Consider the following 16144-nt stretch of genomic DNA (forward strand, 5'->3'; position numbering starts at 1 on the left):
ATAACTATTAAAGAAATTGTATCACTAATATCCTTCCAAAATAGAAAGCACTAGGCCTGGATGGTTTCACTGGTGAATTCTACCAAATATTTAAGGAAGAAATAATGCCGATTCTCCACAATCTCTTCCAGAAAACAGAAGTGGAGGGAACACTTCCTAACTCATTCTATGAGGCCAGCATTACCCTAACACCAAAAACAAATAGACTTTACAACAAAGAAAAACTAGACTAAAATCTCTCATGAACATAGAAGCAAAAATCCTCAACAAAATATTAGCAAATTGAATCTAGCAGTGAAAAGAAGTATACACCACAAACAAGTGGGATTTATTCCAGGTGTGCAAGGTGGCTCAACATTAAAAAATCAATCAATGTAGTCCACCATATCGACAGGCTAAAGAGAAAAATAATGTGATCATATCAATTAATGTAGAAAAAGCATTTGACAAAATCCAAAAGCCATTCACAATTAAAAAAAAAAACCAAAAAACTTTCAGTAAACTAAGGATAGAGAGGAACTTCCTCAACTTGATAAAGAACATTTACAAAAAACCTACACCTAACATCATACTTAATGGTGAGAAATGGGGCATTTTCTCCCTAAAATCAAAAACAAGGCAAGAATGTCCACTCTTACCTAAAGGATGAGAAGGATTTAGCAGTGCAAATATCTGGGGAAGAGCATTCCTGGTAGAGGAAATAGCAAAGATGGAATAGAGCTCGATGTACTTGAGGAACAGAGAGGTCAGGGTGCTTGGTGTATCATGAATGAGCAGCAAAGTGGTAGGAGGTGAAATTACAGGAGTAAGATGGGGCCCAATTATGCAGAATCTTGGAAGTAAGGTAAGGAATTTGAATTTTATTCTAATAGCATTGGAAAGTCAGAGAGGGGTATGATCTGATTTACATTTTTAGAAGAGTGTGGCTTGCTGACATGAACCTCTTGGTTGTGGCCATATACGTTCTTGGGAGGCATTCACTCTTTGCATGTAGATTCAGAAGACAAGATGAGTCCATTTTCAGTTAATGCATACGTACTCTTGCATATCCAAGTTTTGTAATGAGCTTTAATGATATTGCCATCCCCAGAGAAGAGAGACAGCCATCACTGCTATTGGATTGTCACTTTAAGGCAGGAGACATTCACCAGGCATAGGTGAAGAGAAAAAGTTGGAAGAATTCAAAGTCAATATTTTTAAGTTTATGGTTTTGAAGTATAGCTTTAAAAAATTATTATTCTCAAGAAAATCGGAACAGCCTTAGGGAACTTGTCTATACCTTTGCTATAAAAATGCTACTGGGGGCCCCGCCCGGGGGCCCCGCCCCCCGACGTCTCCTGCACTGCGGACCCGCCCCCGCCAGCCGGCGGATCGCGGGCGCTTCCCTCTTCAAGCTCAGCCCTGGCTAGCTCCTCCTGCCATTCGCTTTCACAATATTCCCCGGAGGCCCCGCCTCCTCAGCCTCCCTTGGCAACCGTGTTCTGGCCGCCAGGCAGGCTCCGCCTTCTCTACGCTGGACGCAGCGTCCGGCCTGGGCCTCCCAAGATGCAGCGCGCGGGCGGGAGGTTTGGGGCTGCCTGGCGCTGAGAGGGTTTGCGGCGTTGGGGACATGGCGGCTGCGGTGTGCTAGAGCCTCACACGCTGAGGTAGGGTCGGCGGCGTGTTCCCTGACCCAGCCTTCGCCGAGGGGGTGGCGGCGGCGCAGGGTGTTGCTCCCCTAGTCCCTTTATTGCGGAAGAGCGCAAAGGAAGTGGGCTTCCCGGGGCCTGTGCCCACCCTTCTCTGGAAGGATAACTAGATTTTTCCAAGTGCTTACTCTATTCGGGGATTATTTCGCTTGACACTTTCTTCACCTCTGCAGCATCTTTCTCACTTGGAGGATGAACTACTTAACAGAGGATACATCTTTGACATCTTTAAAACAGCTCTGCCTACTGGATGGCAGTTTCCCTCATTTCATTTTTAGGTTTAGAAGCATCAACTGGAATCGATTTACATTTGAAAATTGGGCTTGATACTGTGGCTTTACTAGCTAACAAGCAATGTCATCTAATGAACAAGAAAGGCTCTTCTGTTATAATGGAGAAGTCCTTGTTTTTCGTTTGTCTAAAGGAAATTTTGTAGATGAAGGGCCTACAAAAACACCTGTGTTACTACATGTCAGAAGAATGGTATTTGACAGAGGAACAGGAGTATTTGTTCAGAAATCCACTGGATTCTTTAGCATAAAAGAAGAATACTCTCATTTAAAAATTATGGGTTGCGACTGTGTTTCAGATTTCAGAACTGGAATTAATCTGCCTTATATTATGATACAGTGCATTAAAGAGAGTAACATTTTCAGATATTTTCTACTATTTCTTCACAGTACCAATAAATTTGAAAAGCGCTTGAGTTTTGAACTACACTGTGAGTTGAAGGACAGCGTAAGGGTCCTTAATGGCCCTTTAGTTTTATGGAGATGTGTCCAAACATTCTTTTATATCTCTTCCCAAACTGGCAAAGTTGTTACTGTGTCCATTAAGTTTTCCTCTATTGAGTGGACAGGGGAGATTGAAAATGTAGGTATGGTTTTGTTAGGACGAAAGAGATGTTACTTATCTGAGGAAGGATGTAACCCACAGCCTTCAAAATCAGATTATGCAACTTGGAATACTCAATTTTGTGTATACTCCCTTGAAAGGGGAGAAGTAATAAGTGATACATACATTATCCCTCCTGCTTATACCAGTGTGATAACATGTGTGCATGTCTGTGCAACTGAGATTGTCAACAAGCGGTTAAGAATGTCTCTGATTGCTCTTACTCAAAAGAATCAGCTGATTTCATTCCAAAATGGGACTCCTAAAAGTGTGTGCCAGCTTCCATTTGAAGATCCTTGTGCAGTTCAACTTATGGATTCAGGTGGAGGAGACCTCCTTTTCGTCATATCCTTTAGGGCCAGTGATGCTTGTGCTGTTTGGGAAAAGAACTTTCAGGTTGCTGCTAAGTGGGAGAAAGTTAGCTCAGTGCTGATAGATGACTTTCTTGGAACTGGAACTGAACAAGTACTGCTACTTTTTAAGGACCCCTTGAATTCAGATTGTCTCAGTTCCTTTAAAATAACAGACCTGGACAACTTAAACTATTCAAGTGAAACATTGGATTACAATGAAGATGACTTATTTGATGGAAAAAAGAATTATTTGGTAGTTCCACCTCTGGAAAGAAGATTGAAAGTTGGTTTGGTTTCTGTTCAGGAATTACAGCAGCATCTCTTGCTTAAGGAAAAAATTATTTCAAAATCTTACAAGGCTTTAATGAACCTGTTTCAAGGGAAAGATGATAGTACATCAAGTGCACAGGAGGGATGTCTTGCCACTCTTTGTGGTGAAGAAGAAAATCCTGTCTATACCTTTGATGAAAAGTTATCAGATAATTTTCAAGATTCAGAACAGCTAGTAGAGAATATATGGTATCGTGTAATAGAAGATAGCTTGGTTGTTGGAGTGAAAACCACATCTTCTTTGAAGGTGTCCCTGAATCATGCGACTTTATCGCTGTCAATGGATCAAGCCCCTAACTCCAGCTTTCTGCTCATTAAGTGTCAAAGTAGGGTGATCAAGTTGAGTAGGAAATGTTCGCCAGTACCAAGGTCAGTGCCATATGAAATAGGATCAGAGGTAAAAAAAATCAAGTTGAGTGTTGATAGTGAGGAAGAAGAAGGGAAAGAGGAAAGCATTGTTTGTGTACAACCATCTGAGAAAGAGTATGTGCAGATGATTACTGCTGTAACATCTCTTTCGCCACTTTTAGCATTCAGTAATTTTTGCTGCATTGTGCTGCTACAAATTAGAGAGAGAGAGAATGATAACCATTCTGCAGCTCGTTATGTTCAGTGTGGCAGAATTTTTTTAAGTCTAGAAGATCTTTCAAGTGGGAAATACCTGCTGACATTTCCAAAGAAGAAACCTATAGAACACATGGAAGATCTCTTTGCGCTTCTCGCAGCCTGGCAGAGAACTTGTTTTCAAATCATATCACCCAGCTATGCTCTGAATTCAATGAAGGTATGGCTCTTAGAACACATGGAATGTGAAGTTAGCAAAGAATTTCCAGAAATTTGCTTTTGCAAAAGGCCAGGAAGCTTCTATGGGACACTCTTCAACTGGAAACAAAGAACACCATTTGAAGGGATTTTAATAGTCTATTCCAGGAATCAGACAGTTTTGTTCCAGTGCCTTCATAATCTCAGCAGAGTTCTCCCTATAAACAGTTTCTTCAAAAATCTAAAATTAGGAAGTGAGGATTTCCTACTTGGTCATTTAGCATTAGCTTTGGAGAAGGAATTGGTTACCCTTGGTTCTTTTTCTTCTGCCTTAGTTAAGGTTGAAAGCAACTTGGTGCAGAATTGTGAAGCAAGCAGTGAAAAGAGTAGTGGTGATGTGGCTGCTTTATCAGACACAGAGGAAAGCATCCATCGCTACAGAAAAGAACTTCAGAGAGAAAAGAAGCAAATGTTGGGGACGAACCTAAAAGTGAGTGGTGCCCTTTACAGAGAAATGACTTTGAAATTAGCTGAGATTCAGCTGAAATCAGACCTTGCTGCCCAGAAAGTGACTGATTTATAATTACAATCTCAGCTTGGTTATATTTTAGAATATTTTTCCCTGCCAGAATGTTTTGGTCCTACTTGTTTTCATCTTACATTATATGCCTTCTCTGTAAAGATTAAGATTGAGGCTTACTGTAGAATCTTTGGTTTTGAAGATGCACAAAATAGCATGCCTTAGAGCAGCACTTCTCACCTGGGCTCATTTTGCCTCCCAGGGGCGTTTGGCTATGTCTGGAGATATTTTTTGGTTGTCAGAAGTAGTGGCAGGTAGGGAGGGCAAGAGAGGGGTGCTATTCAGATCTAGTGGGTTGAGGCGAGGGATGCGGCTAAACTTCCTACACAGCACAGCGCAGCCCCTGACGAGGGAGAGCCCAGCCCACATGTGAGTAATGCCTGGGGTGGAGAAATCCTGCCTTAGCGTTTCCACTTAAGACATAGGTGATGGAACAATATTTTGTTCTAAATCTTAAAAAAACCTTAAATAGGCCTTTTATTATACTCTGCTTAGTAAAACCTAGCATATAAAAATGAGCTTCAAACAGATAAACAAGGTTGTCACGATTCAGAAGTTTCTGTAAACATCAAGCCCCTGTGGAAATTTAAATGGCAGAGTGTCTAGGTGAGACCATTATGGTGGAAACCCTTATTAAATTAAATTTCCTTAGAAAGCCTCTATGAAATTGCATAAGTCTATAGGCATGTGAAAATTTGGGGGCATTTCTTTGAAAAGCATCTCTCTTTCAAAAGGCTAAGCATACCTCACAGGCCACTATTTTTAAAAAATTGAAATTGCCTTTAAGCCATCTGAAATTCCAACTCTACGCAAAGCTAAAATGTAAAATCCTAACTAAAGTAACTTAAAGAGTATGGCACTCCTTAGGGACTGAGAAATTTAAAAATAAGTGAAAATTAATTTCAGTTAAGTGATTTTTCAGGGGTCCAGTGAGGCATTTCAAAGGGATAAAAATTCAACCTATTCTCTTTTCTTTTTGGAAAAAATAAGAATTCTGAAGTAATAAGAGAATGTCAGGAGAAGGGAAAAGACACAAAAGGATATGGGCCAAAAGGAATGTTTCTGATCCTTTTTGCTCTAAAATCCATAAGTGAGATGGAAGTTTCTGTCTCAGTTGAAAGACATAAAGATGATTATAGAAAGTGGCATTTCACACTTGCAGCGGTGAAGTGCTAATCCCCCCCACCCCGTGCCTCAGAAGTGCTTGTCCCTAATGATCTGGTGACGCAAGTGGGTTTTTAAGAAGCTAAGTTATTACTGTCTTGTCTCGGTTTTTATGGTTGTCCATATAATATGCTACCTTTTTTTTTAGTAATCCATTGCAAATTGAGTTCTATAACTCTATAGCTCGATTTCTATGAAATTTCAATGAAAAATATTTCAGACTTTCTGGAAACGAAAATGTGATAATTTCAGGATTAATTGTGGAAGTCTGAAAGCAATGTGTGTCAGTAAATGTAGTGAAACTTCACAAGGCATGTTCTGAAAGGACAACCAGGTAGAAAATATAGGAACTAAGTTGTAAAATGGAGGCTGTCAAAAAACTAAACAGAATTTGATTGTAATAGTTTAATAGTTTATCTATAGAAAAGCTAGGATAGTAAAAAAAATAGCATATTGCTTATTTTTTATTTATAAAAGCAAACAAAAGGTATTAATCTGTATGTACCAAATAACCTCTTTATAAGTGAACTTTGTACCCCAGTATAATTTTTTTTTCTTTTTTTCTTTTTCTTTTTTCACACACACACACACTGTATTTTATTTTTACAAGAGATAAATAAACTGACACCAAGCATTGTAAATGGATGGCTACAACAAAAGCAACAATGATTGCAATTACCAAACATGAAACACATTCATACTATGTCATAATATTGACATTCAGTCCAGTAATCCTCCACTGTAACAGCTCCTTTACTTTGCAGTGAAAATTGATTTGTATATTTTTTGCCTCTGAGTCCTTGTGGGATTTTTTTTTTATTCAAACAGAAAGTCACAAAAATTATAATCATCCTCATCAGTTCACTCAGTCCCATGTAATTAATTTTTTTTCATCTTGATCTTTTGTTAGCACTTTTATGAATTCATCAGTTTTCCATTAGAGTTCTGAAAATGCTTATTCATTCAGTTCAGCAGTATAGTCAGTTACCAGAAACCTGTACTTGTCAGAGTCTTTTCCATGAATTCCCTGAAGATGAAACCCTTTTATAGGAACATTTTTGCAAAAGCATCACAGTACACCCAGAACTGTCTGTAAATGACAAAAGACTTAAAAATGACCACGGTTAAAGATCTGATGAAAGTTCATAATAATGCAATTGACAAGGAAATTTAGTTTTTTCTGAGATATACATTTTAAAGTAATAACTAGAATTATGACTTATAACATTATACCAGAACATATAAGATTTTTAGAAATTTCATGTAATGTCAAATATTTATATTAACATATTTCAATACAAATAACCCAAAGAAAGTTTAGTATTAGTTGTTTTTTTATTTGTTTTTTTATACTGCAGGTTCTTATTAGTCATTAATTTTATACACATCAGTGTATACATGTCAATCCCAATCGCCCAATTCAGCACACCACCATCCCCACCCCACCGCGATTTCCTCCCTTGGTATCCATACGTTTGTTCTCTCCATCTGTGTCTCAACTTCTGCCCTGCAAACCAGATCATGTGTACCATTTTTCTAGGTTCCACATACGTGCGTTAATATGCGATGTTTGTTTTTCTCTTTCTGACTTACTTCACTCTGTATGACAGTCTCTAGATCCATCCACGTCTCAACAAATGACTCAATTTCGTTCCTTTTTATGGCTGAGTAATATTCCATTGTGTATATGTATCACAACTTCTTTTTCCATTCATCTGTCGATGGGCATTTAGGTTGCTTCCATGACCTGGCTATTGTAAATAGTGCTGCAGTGAACATTGGGGTGCATGTGTCTTTGAATTATGATTTTCTCTGGGTATATGCCCAGTAGAGGGATTGCTAGGTCGTATGGTAGTTCTATTTGTAGTTTTTTAAGGAACCTCCATACTGTTCTCCATAGTGGCTGTATCAATTTACATTCCCACCAACAGTGCAAGAGGGTTCCCTTTTCTCCACACCCTCTCCAGCACTTGTTGTTTGTAGATTTTCTGATGATGCTCCTTCTAACTGGTGTGAGGTGATACCTCATTGTGGTTTTGATTTGCATTTCTCTAATAATTAGTGATGTTGAGCAGCTTTTCATATGCTTCTTGGCCATCTGTAGGTCTTCTTTGGAGAAATGTCTATTTAGGTCTTCTGCCCAGTTTTGGATTGGGTTGTTTGTTTCTTTAATATTGAGCTGCCTGAGCTGTTTATATATTTTGGAGATTAATCCTTTGTCCGATGATTGGTTTGCAAATATTTTCTCCCATTGTGAGAGTTGTCTTTTCATCTTGTTTATGGTTTCCTTTGCTGTGTAAAAGCTTTGAAGTTTCATTAGGTCCCATTTGTTATTTTCGTTTTTATTTCCATTACTCTAGGAGGTGGATTAAAAAAGATCTTGCTGTGATTTATGTCAAAGAGTGTTCTTCCTATGTTTTCCTCTAACACTTTTATAGTGTCCGCTCTTACATTTAGGTCTCAAATCCATTTTGAGTTTATTTTTGTGTATGGTGTTAGGGAGTGTTCTAATTTCCTTCTTTTACATGTAGCTGTCCAGTTTTCCCAGCACCCCTTATTGAAGAGACTGTCTTTTCTCCATTGTATATCTTTGCCTCCTTTGTCATAGATTAGTTGACCATAGGTGTGTGGGTTTATCTCTGGGCTTTCTATCTTGTTCCATTGAAACTTTGAGACAAAACAGTTACCCTTCAGTTATTTGAGTTTTTCAGATGCTCATGGAATTCTGAGTACTTAAGAGCTATAAAAAGAAACGCAATTGAGTTATTTGTGGTGAGGTGGATGGACCTGTCATGCAGAGTGAAGTAAGTCAGAAAGAGAGAAACAAATACTGTATGCTAACACATATATATGGAATAAAAAAAAAAAAAGTCAGAAGAACCTAGGGGAAAGACGGGAATAAAGATGCAGACCTACTAGAGAATGGACTTGAGGATACGGGAAGGGGGAAGGGTAATCTGTGACAAAGTGAGGGAGTGGCATGGACATATATACACTACCAAATGTAAAATAGATAGCTTGTGGGAAGCAGCCGCATAGCACAGGGAGATCAGCTTGGTGCTTTGTGACCACGTAGAGGGGTGGGATAGGGAGGGTGGGGGGGAGGGAGATGCAAGAGGGAAGAGATACGGGGACGTATGTATATGTATAACTGATTCACTTTGTTATAAAGCAGAAACTGACACACCATTGTTAAGCAATTGTACTCTAATAAAGATGTTTAAAACAAACAAACAAACAAAAAATGCTACTGAATGCCTTGGCCCTTTCATCACTGACTACTACTAAAAACCGCACCAAAGAAATTATTTTAAAAATAAATGCCAGGGGCCTCCCTGGTGGCGCAGTGGTTGAGAGTCCGCCTGCCGATGCAGGGGATACGGGTTCGTGCCCCGGTTTGGGAGGATCCCATGTGCCGCGGAGCGGCTGGGCCCGTGAGCCATGGCTGCTGAGCCTGCGCGTCCGGAGCCTGTGCTCCGCAGCGGGAGAGGCCACAGCAGTGAGAGGCCCGCGTACCACAAAAAAAAAAAATAAATAAAAAAAAATAAATGCCAGGACAACGGGTTTTTCTTGAGGAACACATGTGATTTCTTTTAAGAGCTAGAAAGTGTACTTTATTTCCATTTTTACACTAGCTGCTTAAAATCTGAAAACTCAGTTACAGAAACTGAACTGACTCTTTGTGTTAGGATACTGGCATTCGCTTCATCTATATCTACCATTCATTGTATCCAGGATGGTATTGAAAGCAGCTTCAAATCCCTTTGGGAACATGTTGAGTATAAACTTAATCACAGGCAAATTGTATGCCTAATTGTATATTACCTTCAATAAACCAAAATGTACTTTGCCTTTCTATGGGGTGATGTTAATAGTAAAGAATATAAGTGGAACATGAAGGACTATAGAGATTATTAATTTAAAAGTATTTTTATGACAACAGAGTGACCTGAAGTGCATTTCCTCATGTTAATGAGTCAATTATCTGATCTCGCACAGACGATAAGCAGGGTCATTCTTATTACTAGTCATCAATACTATTTGTATACCTTAAATAGAGCCTTCGTAGTTTAGCTTTCATATTTAATTATTTTTTGCTTTTCACATTAAATATGTATGTCTAGAAGTCAAGAAAGTGCAACTTCTGCTATAAAACTGCAAAGAGCTAGACCTATAGGACAGCTTAGCAAATGGCACTTAATGTTTAACCATATGGGTAGTTTCAAAGAGTAATTATTCAATCAGGCAATAAAACACTACTTATAAACAGAGGGTTTTCCTGTCAATAATCTAAAAGGTAAATTATGTTTGTTGTTTTTCCTCAAAGGCTAACCTCTGATTCATTTTGCTTCTTTCCCTTTATAATTTATTTCTATAAAATCCTTCTCCCAGATTTCAGGATTTCTAATCACATACTGAGTAAGCTAGAGCCTCATAGCAGGAGATCCCTTGAAACTTCTGCCTTATGGGGGCTGGGCATACACTCAAAAGTGCTGAACAGAGCTTCCCTGGTGGCGCAGTGGTTGAGAATCTGCCTGCTAATGTAGGGGACACGGGTTCGAGCCCTGGTCTGGGATGATACCACATGCCACGGAGCAACTGGGCCCGTGAGCCACAACTACTGAGCCTGCACGTCTGGAGCCTGTGCTCTGCAATGAGAGGCCGCGACAGTGAGAGGCCTGCACACCGCGATGAAGAGTGGCCCCCGCTTGCCACAACTAGAGAAAGCCCTCGCACAGAAACGAAGACCCAACACAGCCAAAAATAAATAAATAAATAAATAAATTTATTAAAAAAAAAAAAAGTCTTGAACACATGAAACAAGTGCTGAATAATTTTTTTGTGTTAAAGGGATGTACTTGTTGCTGGCATACAATCTGAAAAAGGGATTGTGCTGCTGCTAAGGGTCATATGCAAACTCAAGCTCTCCAGCCTTTACTGTGACACACTCATAATAGTGCACTACAGAAAGAATGTCTTGATTTTTTCAGCAGTTGCTATATTTTTATTATAACTATATCCAGATATAAGATATATCTGATATGTAATATATATGTAATTGATAAATATTATACATCAAATCTGTGTATAACTACTATTAAAAGTATCAAATGTCACCTCAGTAAGGCTTAACTTGACTAAGTTATTTGAAATAGCAGCCCCATTACTACAACCTAGCCCCACACTTCTGATCCTCTCTTCTTTGCTTTATGTTTTATATATCATTCCTCACCTTCTAACACACAATATGATCTACTTATTTAGTATGTTTATTATTTATTGTCTTTTCTCCCTACCAGAAGGTGAGCTCCATAAAGGCGGTGAATTTTTCACTTCCTAAAGAAAATATTCCCTACATTATAAAATACCTTTTTTAATTTACAAAAGATCCAGATGTTAATGTATCGATTTCAAATACATGTATGTAAACATTATAAAGCCCTTGTGTTCTGTAAATAAATGAGCCTTAAAGGTGGAATGTATAAGTATAAAATTCAGAAAAATACATGCTTAAAATTTCACCTCTTCTTTTTCCCTTCCTTTCAAATGACAACATTTTAATTTCTGGGCTGGGAACTCAGAGATCTGAACTTATTAGAATAAAATAAGGCAAAGGACTCTGAGACTTTTGCACCTTTTTTTTTTGGCAATTGGGTTCTAGGTGTTTGAGATAGTTGGAACTCTGACTTCCAGGGAATATGATAGTTCATTGATATATTCCAAGTATCTAGAACAGTGTCTGCCATTTAAGTGCTAAGTAATATTTGTTGAATGATTTAGAATATCGTGACTCTATGCAGAATCTAAATATTGTCTGTAAAGTGTATTACTTTGAACAGTTTTATAGAAGACATGTACAGTCATGTCTTCTTAATTCTTGGCATTTATTTAATCTCTTCCGGGTACTTAAATTAAATAAATATTGGCTTTTCTAAATCAAAGCCTTCAAAGTGTTTTTTTTTTTACTGAAAGAGTTGCTCAACTTTATGCTGCTCTCTTCCTCATTTTGTGTACTTATTTCTATACCAGGTATAATGAACAATGACAGAAAACTGGGGGAGTTTTATCTCTTTCTTGGCTCTTTTTTTCAGAATGGACATTCGAAATTTATAGTTATAACTAGTATTAAATTAACCAGTGGAGAGGGAAAACACATGGCACTATTCATATACAGTGATCGCTATTTGTAAAATCCCATAGTCTTTCATTTCTCTAATGAAGACATACAGATGGCCAAGAGGCACATGAAAAGATGCTCAACATCACTAATCATTAGAGAAATGCAAATCAAAACTACAATGAGGTATCACCTCACACCAGTTAGAATGGGCATCATCAGAAAATCTATAAACAACAAATGCTGGAGAGGGTGTGGAGAAAAGGGAACCCTCTTGCACTGTTGGTGGGAATGTAAATTGATACAGCCACTATGGAGAACAGTATGGAGGTTCCTTAAAAAACTAAAAATAGAATTACCATAATGTCCAGCAATCCCAATACTGGGCATATACCCAGAGAAAACCATAATTCAAAAAGACACATGCACCTCCAGTGTTCACTGCAGCGCTATTTACAATAGCCAGGTCATGGAAGCAACCTAAGTGTCCACTGACAGACGAATGGATAAAGAAGATGTGGTACATATATACAATGGAATATTACTTAGCCATAAAAAGGAATGAAATTGGGTCATTTGCAGAGATGTGGATGGACCTAGAGACTATCATACAGAGTGAAGTAAGTCAGAAGGAGAAAAACAAATATCGTCTATTAAAGCATATATGTGGAATCTAGAAAAATGATACAGATGAACTGGTTTGCAAGTCAGAAATAGAGATGCAGATGTAGAGAACAAACTTATGGACACCAAGAGGGGGAAGGGGGTGGGATGAATTGGGAGATTGGGATTGACATATATACACTACTATGTATAAAATAGATAACTAATGAGAACCTGCTGTATAGCACAGGGAACTCCACTGTATAGTAAAAACTAACACAACATTGTAAAAAAAACTATACCCAAATAAAAAAAAATTAATTAATTAAAAAAAAAAGAAGACGGGGACTCCCCTCATGGCACAGTGGTTAACAATCCACTGCCTGCCAATGCAGGGGACATGGGTTCTATCTGTGGTCCAGGAATATCCCACATGAAGTGGAGCAGCTAAGCCCGTGCACCAAAACTATTGAGCCTGCACTCTAGAGCACACGAGCCACAACTACTGAAGCCTGCACGCACAGAGCCTATGCTCTGCAACAAGAGAAGCCACCTCAATGAGAAGCCCATGCACCAAAACAAAGAGTAGTCCCAGCTCGCCACAACTAGAGAAAGCCTGCGCGCAGCAATGAAGACCCATCACAGCCAAAAATAAATAAATTAATTAATTAATAAAAAATAGAAGATGTGGTACATATATACAATGGAATATTACTCAGCCATAAAAAGGAACGAAATTGGGTCATTTGTAGAGACGTGGATGGACCTAGAGACTGTCATACAGAGTGAAGTAAGTCAGAAAGAGAAAAACAAATATCATATATTAAAACATATATGTGGAATCTAGAAAAATGGTACAGATGGACCAGTTTGCAAGGCAGAAATAGAGACACAGATGTAGAGAACAAACATATGGACACTAAGGGGGAAAAGGGTGGGTGGGATGAATTGGGTGTTTGGGATTGACACATATACACTAATACATATAAAATAGATAACTAATGAGAATTGCTGTATACCACAGGGAACTCCACTTTGCTGTACAGTAGAAACTAACACAACGCTGTAAAACAACTATATCCCAATTAAAAAAAAAAATCCCAGTCTTTGATGAGTCATAAATTCCAAACACATTTCTGCTGCCTATTACTAAAACACAGTCATTTATTGATGTTTAACATTTTCTGACTTTGAAGAGCATTAAAGTCCATCTAAGTGAAAGGGCCTGGATAGCAGAAAACTTCTTTTCTTTTTGTACCTGCATTTACCTAAATCATCCTGTTCCTGTATTTCCTTAATTCTCCTTCCTTGTGCAGTCATTGGTAGTCCAAAGGGCTCACACCAGAGAGAAGAGGAAAGAGGACTTTATTTTTCCAACTCCACTGAGGTATAATTGACAAATAAAAATTGTATATAGTTAGGTTATATGACATGATTTTTAAGGTGTACAATATGATGACTTTATATATATAAATATTTTATATGTAAATATATAATATTATTAAATATTATACTATATATAATATTTATAAGTATAAATGATTACAACAATCAAGTTAATTAACACATGCATTACCTCCCATAGTTACTTTTCTTTTTTTGGTGATAACACTTAAGATCTACTCTCTAAGCATGGGTCCGGTTGACCAATTCAGTAATATTTTCAAGGTTCATCCATGTTGTAGTATTGAATATTTATCAGTACTTCATTCCTTTTTACAGCTGAAATATTCCATTGAATGGATATACTACATTTTATGTATCCATTCATTATTTTTTGGCCATTTGGGTTGTTTCTGCTTTTTGGATATTATGAACAACAGTGCTATATTCCATTAATATTTGCAAAAATACTTAAAATATTTAGGAGGGTCAGTGGAAAAAATATTCAACTAGGAGTTCAGAAACGTAAGGTCAACTTTAGCTTTGTATTAATTCCATGTTCACTAAAGGAGATTTGACTAAAATTCCTCTGAACTTCAACACTTGATAATTATATATTTTTTGTCTTTTTCAAGTGTTTGGCCTAAGACCAAAGTCCTGAAGCAGAAGAAACATTAGTTCATTACAACTATACATTCTACACTGTAGCTAGGAAGTGCACTCAACATTGTAATTAATCTTAACCTTAAATCTTTTCTATGTTTTTAAACTTTAGTCTACTGTCCAGTTTGGAGAATACTTAAAAATTCAGTTTCATATTGCTCCTCTTTGGAGAAAAGGTGCTCTCCATTTTACCAAATGATAGAAATCCTAATAATAAACAAAAATAATCTGAATGGAATGTGCTGAGGAAATATTTTCATTTCTCCCTGTTTTATTTCTGGTATGGAATGGACAATTCCTAAAATCTTGTCATTTGTCACCACAGCCCCAAAATCACCTTGCTCCCCCTTCATACATAAAGATGACCTTTAAGGAGGATTTGAGAAAATTCTAGATGACCATTTTGACATGCTTGAAAGCTGGAGCAAACAACCTATTTCCTTTGACCATTTTCTTGGGCAATAAAAGTTTTTAATTTATTTTACTCTATTTTTTAATTGAAATATAGTTGATATACAATGCTGTGCCAATCTCTGCTGTACAGCAACGTGACTCAGTTATACACATATAGACATGCTTTTTCATATTTTTTTCCATTATGTTTTATTACAGCATATTGAATATAGTTCCCTGTGCTATACAGTAGGACCTTGCTGTTTATCCATCCTATATATAATAGGTTACATGTACTAATCCCAAACTCTCAGTCCTTTCCTCCCCCACCCCCTCCCCCTTGGCAACCACAAGTCTGTTCTCCACGTCTGTGAGTCTGTTTCTGTTTCATAGTAGGTTCATTTGTGCCATATTTCAGATTCCACATGCAAGTGATATCACATAGTATTTGTCTTTCTCTTTCTGACTTAACTTCACTTAGTATGATAACCTCTAGCTGCAAATGTTTGGTTTTGATAAGGGGGGATAGGGGTGGGATGGGGAATCTTCCGGTCACTAATTAGCAATGTACTTATCTACTAATGAAAGCTGAAACTACTTTTGGAAGTTAATGGTGAAGAAAACAACTTAACGGAAATATACCTCTAGAATTCATTCTAATAAAGTCCGTATCCGGCAAGAGACACACGTTGGAAAACTCAACCCAGAGAGTAAACTTTCCCCAATTCTTACTAACGATCGTGAAACTTGTGGGTGATGCTTGCATTTCTTGGTCGTTTCCCTAGAAACCGCAGCCAGAGAGGTCGTTTGCCTGCACCAGGATGAGCGCCCGGAGAGGTAGGTGTTCTTAAGCTATCGTCTGCGTCTGCGCTGGTCTCCTTGCGCCCCTGTAGTGAAAGAGGCCCGGATGGAAGACGCGGAGACGCGCCGTTGCCATGGCAGCCGGGTCCTGGCTGCTTCGGCGCAGGTGCTGGGGTCTCGCTCGCTTCACTGTCAGAGCCTAGAAAGAGGAGGAAAGGAGAACTCCCCTGGCCGACTTTGTGACCCCAGCCGCTGCGTCTTACACAGGCAGGAGGGGATATAGAGGGAGCGAAGGGAAGGATGATGCGGAGATATTTACGGTGGGAGAGAGGGTAAAGGGGTAAACGTCTGGGACAGCTGGGAGGAAAGGTGGGTAGAGAAGCGAGTGAGGAGACTTCGTGTTGGCGCCTCA

General features: G+C 38.3%; 1 protein-coding gene across 2 annotated transcripts in view; it reads left to right on the forward strand.

Moving 5' to 3' along the window:
- Positions 1-1608: 1608 nt before the first annotated feature.
- Positions 1609-16144, forward strand: part of CCDC181 (coiled-coil domain containing 181) — a gene marked incomplete at both ends in the record, with an annotated part of 41730 nt that continues 27194 nt past the window's right edge. Inside the window, 2 exons of one of the 2 annotated variants that reach the window (XM_079697245.1) lie at positions 1609-1646; positions 15717-15768. Coding sequence is in view for 1 of the 2 variants with exons in the window: in XM_079697244.1 (XP_079553370.1) it covers positions 2043-4517; positions 15717-15768 (2527 nt within the window). Of the gene's footprint in view, positions 1647-2042; positions 4518-15716; positions 15769-16144 lie in introns of those variants that run through there. The other variant, XM_079697244.1, reaches the window with a different exon arrangement.

The sequence above is a fragment of the Hyperoodon ampullatus genome (genome assembly GCF_949752795.1).
Source record: "Hyperoodon ampullatus genome assembly, chromosome: 2".
NCBI classification, from domain to species: domain Eukaryota; kingdom Metazoa; phylum Chordata; class Mammalia; order Artiodactyla; family Ziphiidae; genus Hyperoodon; species Hyperoodon ampullatus.